This window comes from Coregonus clupeaformis, chromosome 17 (genome assembly GCF_020615455.1).
Source record: "Coregonus clupeaformis isolate EN_2021a chromosome 17, ASM2061545v1, whole genome shotgun sequence".
NCBI lineage: Eukaryota > Metazoa > Chordata > Actinopteri > Salmoniformes > Salmonidae > Coregonus > Coregonus clupeaformis.
Genome location: NC_059208.1, coordinates 28,115,891 through 28,121,890, shown reverse-complemented (window position 1 = coordinate 28,121,890; position 6,000 = coordinate 28,115,891). Strand labels below are relative to the sequence as shown.

Sequence of the window (6,000 nt, the reverse complement as noted above, 5' to 3'; positions counted from 1 at the left end):
AATTGAATAAATGAAACCGAATCAAACGTGGTTTCCATATGTTTGATGTGTTCGATACCGTTCCATTTATTCCATTCCAGTCTTTACAATGAGCCCGTCCATCTATAGCTCCTCCCACAAACCTCTGTATCATACTGAAGCATCACCATCGATTCTTATATCTCCATGTGTAGTATCACTATGGATCAGATAATACCCTGGATGTGTGGTCCTGTGTGGCTCAGTCGGTAGAGCATGGCGCTTGCAACGCCAAGGATCGTGGGTTTGATTCCTGCTGGGGCCACCCATACGTAAAATGTATGCACGCATGACTGTCAGTCGCTTTGGATAAAAGTGCTGCTAAATGGCATATATTATACTCTGGCACTACTATGTAAAAGTTGTAAGTGTTTCAAGGACCTCTTTAATGCTACAGAATGCATAATTATAACAGAATTCCTGAGACTTTCACGTGTTTAGAGTCCTCCATTTTGAAAACAGTTATACTTAGATAACGGTCTCTGACAGGCCTACTGATACTGTATGTAACCCTACCCTATAACTGACTATAGTGGCTTTTAAGCAAACCTGTCGGTCTAAAACTAATGTGAAAACCTATTTTTGAAAAGTAATTCATGTCATCGGTTGTTGGAATACTGTTTGGATATAATTACCATAGGCCATCTATCTCAAAACTGAACCGCCTCCACCAATTCCATAATAACCTATAGCCATATGAACATGAAAAGTCTATGTAACACAGTATATTACTCTCAACCGTATCCATACACCTTAAATGACCTATTATTCAACACCTTAACCAGGGCTTGACATTCAGGGCTGCCCGCTGACCCGGTTAGGTTTTGGAAACCCTCCGGGCCCGTCTGGGCCAGTGAAAAAAATATTGTAAAAATGCCAGATTTCATCTAGGCTATATAATAAAGAATTCCAGAAGCTGTTAGTTCGTTAGGTCGATTATTTATCACACGCGCGCGGTAGGCTACACATATGTAGCTTGAGATTGTTGCGTGGAGCAGCTCACTGAAGACCGACAGCGGTAGGGGTCGGAAAGCGGTAGAAAATATGTTCCAAGTTATGATATATACCAGTAAATGCTAAGGCAAGAATGGGTACGCAAACCAGGTATAAAAAGTTCCATCTTGGTTGAATATTTGCTTTGCCCAATTCAGTCATCATAGAATAGCCTAACTTGATAATCAGACATTTCCTCTAGGGTATTTGGTCCTTGAAAAGTCCTTGAAGTTAAGGTAGCTGATTTAGAAGTTTTACTGCAATATAATTATTCCTTGATTTAATTGCTGATCAGTTTTTGTGAGAGATCTAGCCGCTTTTAATTTGTTTCCTGACGTTTCCCGCGCTAGTCTGTTGCTATCTTTGCGGTCAAACCATGTGCAGTTATTATGAGCAAGACAACATCAAATGTTGGCTTCAACTTGGTTTTCCATACAAATCGTTCCATTACAAAGGGAATCCGTTTTTTGCTCACTTTGTTTTAAAAACACACAATAACCCCTCAATAACTTGTCAACATTTCAAATGGCGAGCCTGACTAGCTACCACAGACTTCATTAGTGTGTTTGTGTTGGGAGCATCTAACTTTAATGTTTACATACTGCTTTACTCATTTCTATTCTGCTTCACTATTCTACTGTATTTTAGTCAATGCCACTCTGACATTGCTCGTCCTAATATTTATATATTTCTTAATTCCATTATTTTACTTTTAGATTTGTGTGAATTGTTGGATACTACTGCACTGTTGGAGCTAGGAACACAAGCAGTTCGCTACACCCCCAATAACATCTGCTAAATATGTGTATGTGACCAATAAAATGTGATTTGATTTGATCTACATGCAGTCTATTTAGTCAGGCAATGCCCACATTATTCGGACATGTTTTAGAATGTTCAAATAATTGTAATGTCATTGCATATGCATAATGCCATTGGGAAGGCTTAATAAAACATGCATTTTCTATTAAAACAATTCAATATAAAAATGTAGGTCCTAAGAAAATTACAATTAAGTGCTAGAAAAAGTATTTGAATTTGACTTGCCAATGTCTGTATGAATCCTGTAGGCTACTTGCTCAGCCCAAATGAAAGATAAAATCACTAGCTATTGAATTTATGCGCGCATCATTCGCTTGCCTGCCAGATCTTGACCCGGGACAGTATTTATTTCATTCGGGCCAGTAGCGTTCAGTTGGCACTGGACCAGTGTGCCATTGGCAAATTTACCTGAATGTCAAGCCCTGCCTTAACATACTTTTGGTACGTAGCAATGCATTTACAACAGTGGTATACTGAGGACATTAACATAAAGGATTTTTATCTGGTCAGATCTGAATCTTTAGTTCAGAGGTTAGTCTTCATGATTCTGTTAATCACATCCATTAATGTTCTATAGACGTATGCAGCTAGTACACTACACTCAAACTCAGCAAAACAAACAACAGAAATACCTAGTCAACAAGGCCAAGGCTAAGTGTTAAACCAGGTTTAACAACCAACCGTTAAAAAATAAAGAAAAAAAAGATATTATGCATAAATAGGTTTTGAGCTAATTGAGGTGGTGTAAAGAAAACGGTCTATTTGAAGCGTCCGAAGTGAAGTGTATCTTTCTTGGTTCGGAGGGCATCTTCCATCTGGAGCGTAGCCCATCTTAGTCTTTTCAGTATCTGAACGATCGGCCTCTTCTCTCCTCATCACTTATCAGTTTTTGGGATCCCCGAGGCCTCCAGCATTTTCTGTAACAGTGTAAAATGTGATTAATATCTCTTTTATGTTCTACCAAACTACCACATGAAATATAGGCTACCTGTTGTTAGGCCTTTTATTGATGATGTCACCCAGACAGACTACATGCTCCATAGAACTATTACGTTGTCCTTTGTAGCTCAGTTGGTAAATTGCCGTTCTGAAACTGCAGTAAAAGTGCAGTAACTGCAGTCGACTGTGGTGTTTTGGACGCTGTAATTGCATAATTACTGCACTGTACTGCAGTTGAACTGCAGTTATACTGCAGTTACACTGCATAATTACTGCAGTAAATTAGTATCTTATTTTGGACGCAGTATTTGCAGCATACTGCACTCTGATTGCAATCTTTTTTCGTAATGGAGAGCATAGCGCTTGGGTTCGATTCCCGGGACCACCCATACTTAAAATGTATGCACGCATGACTGTAAGTCGCTTTGGATAAAAGCGTCTGCTAAATGGCATATATTATTATATATAAATATTACATATTTTCAGTGTTGGAGCAGGTTAAAAAGTTAACTGAGAGAGAACAAAAGTATTGATAAATGGTGGTAGTATAACCAAATCAGCTTTTTAAAATACAGCAAACATCCAAGCACACTGTTAGCTTGCTTTAACAAATTCAGAGTTATCCTTCTGTTGTTCTCTCTCACTCAATGACATTAAGCCTCCCGAGGAGAGGAAACCAGAGCTTTAAAACAGCATTACATCTCAAAATTACAGTGGTTCTGGAACCCCTTAACAAGACCTGGTGATCTTCACCCAGATTGAGTTATTTTCTAAATAGAATACTTTTCTACATCACAGGCCTTCTCCCCAGACTCTAATCCCGGCTGAGTTACATTTAATCAATTCATTCCACTGCCTCCAGCGCTCCCTAGCAAATTACATTCTGGGTTCAAATGTGTTACGCGCAATTAAGGTTTCAATCAAAAACACAGATCAATGGGAGATTTTTTGCTGATGGAAGTATTTTTTATTCATAGTCGTTTCCATAGGGTGAGAGCAGGGTTAAATACATAGGCCTACGGTTCCCCACAGGGATAGAGTGTGGCGGATTGTACTCAACACCCTGCCCTGGGCTAATCTACTGCAGCTACTTCTTATGGAAAACCAAACAGAGAGTCACATTAATAGTGTGTCATGGTCTGTAAATGCAGTCTGGAGTTATGCTGTTGTTTGCTCTTTCCGGAACATTCTGAGGTTGTCCTTCTGACAGACTTGTTTGCACTTGTTGTTATAAATCGCCATACCTACAGTGCAACAAAAAACACACAGACACATACACACTCACGCCACAGAGGACATTCATCCCATTTGTAACAACAACAGTAACAGAAATCAAACTCCTCTTGCTCAGATAGACTTGTTCAATGGCTGCCAGGATCCTGCCGGGAGCCACACAAAGTCATCTACGAGGGAGGCTTTCACACCCATGGCAATAAATGATGCCTTCGCAGTTCACACCACTTATCAGAGGACAAGGAGAGAGAGAGGAGGGAGGAGAGGGGCAGGTACCAAGGTAGAGAGAGAGGAGGGAGGAGAGGGGCAGGCAGTGAGGTAGAGAGAGGAGGGAGGAGAGGGCCAGGTAGAGAGAGAGGATGGAGGAGAGGGGCAGACAGTGAGGTAGAGAGAGGAGGGAGGAGAGGGCCAGGTAGAGAGGTAGAGAGAGAGGAGGGAGGAGAGGGCCAGGCAGTGAGGTAGAGAGAGAGACACTGGATGGGAAGTCTACGGTTATGTTGTAACAAAGCTCCAGCACACTTTACCGTACAGACCCCTCCCTCCTACAGCCAGCCCCTCTCCCTGTAGTATACACTAGTAAGTCAACATGTCATTGGAACTGATGGGTTCTGACTTCTAAACTTGAAATATTCTTAATCATCAGTTATCCTATGGAAATGAGGATTGCCATAGTCTGGTTTCTACACCAGAAGTTAATGGTTATCTGTAGGAGGAATGTACAGTTGAAGTCGGAAGTTTACATACACCTTAGCCAAATACATTTAAACTCAGTTTTTCACATTTCCTGACATTTAATCCTAGTAAGAATTCCCTGTCTTAGGTCAGTTAGGTTCACCACTTTATTTTAAGAATGTGAAATGTCAGAATAATAGTAGAGAGAATGATTTATTTAAGCTTTTCTTTCTTTCATCACATTCCCAGTGGGTCAGAAGTTTACATACACTCAATTAGTATTTGGTAGCATTGCCTTTAAATTGTTTAACTTGGGTCAAACGTTTTGGGTAGTCTTCCACAAGTTTCCCACAATAAGTTGGGTGAATTTTGGCCCATTCCTCCTGACAGAGCTGGTGTAACTGAGTCAGGTTTGTAGGCCTCCTTGCTCGCACACGCTTTTTCAGTTCTGCCCACACATTTTCTATAGGATTGAGGTCAGGGCTTTGTGATGGTCACTCCAATACCTTGACTTTGTTGTCCTTAAGCCATTTTACCACAACTTTGGAAGTATGCTTGGGGTCATTGTCCATTTGGAAGACCCATTTGCGACCAAGCTTTAACTTCCTGACTGATGTCTTGAGATGTTGCTTCAATATATCATGATGCCATCTATTTTGTGAAGTGCACCAGTCCCTCCTGCTGCAAAGCACCCCCACAGCATGATGCTGCCACCCCCGTGCTTCACGGTTGGGATGGTGTTCTTCGGCTTGCAAGCCTTCACCTTTTTCTTCCAAACATAACGATGGTCATTATGCCCAAACAGTTCTATTTTTGTTTCATCAGACCAGAGGACATTTCTCCAAAAAGTACGATCTTACAGTATCTGTCTCTTCTCTCTATAGTACAGTATCTGTCTCTTCTCTCTATAGTACAGTATCTGTCTCTCCTCTCTATAGTACAGTATCTGTCTCTCTCCTCTCTATAGTACAGTATCTGTCTCTCTCCTCTCTATAGTACAGTATCTGTCTCTCTCCTCTCTATAGTACAGTATCTGTCTCTTCTCTCTATAGTACAGTATCCGTCTCTCTTCTCTCTATAGTACAGTATCTGTCTCGCTCCTCTTTAGTACAGTATCTGTCTCTATTCTCTCTATAGTACAGTATCCGTCTCTCCTCTCTATAGTACAGTATCTGTCTATCTTCTCTCTATAGTACAGTATCTGTCTCTTCTCTCTATAGTACAGTATCTGTCTCTCTTCTCTCTGTAGTACAGTATCTGTCTCTCTCCTCTTTAGTACAGTATCTGTCTCTCTTCTCTCTATAGTACAGTATCTGTCTCTTC

General features: G+C 40.7%; 1 protein-coding gene across 3 annotated transcripts in view; it reads right to left on the bottom strand.

Moving 5' to 3' along the window:
- Positions 1-1,800: 1,800 nt before the first annotated feature.
- LOC121543293 (anoctamin-10) overlaps positions 1,801-6,000 on the bottom strand; it is a 50,968-nt gene continuing 46,768 nt past the window's right edge. For 2 of the 3 annotated variants that reach the window (XM_045226265.1, XM_045226264.1), the window contains exon 13: positions 3,287-4,016. In XM_045226265.1, the coding sequence (XP_045082200.1) occupies positions 3,894-4,016 (123 nt within the window). In that variant the 3' untranslated portion in view covers positions 3,287-3,893. Of the gene's footprint in view, positions 2,751-3,286; positions 4,017-6,000 lie in introns of those variants that run through there. The other variant, XM_041853051.2, reaches the window with a different exon arrangement.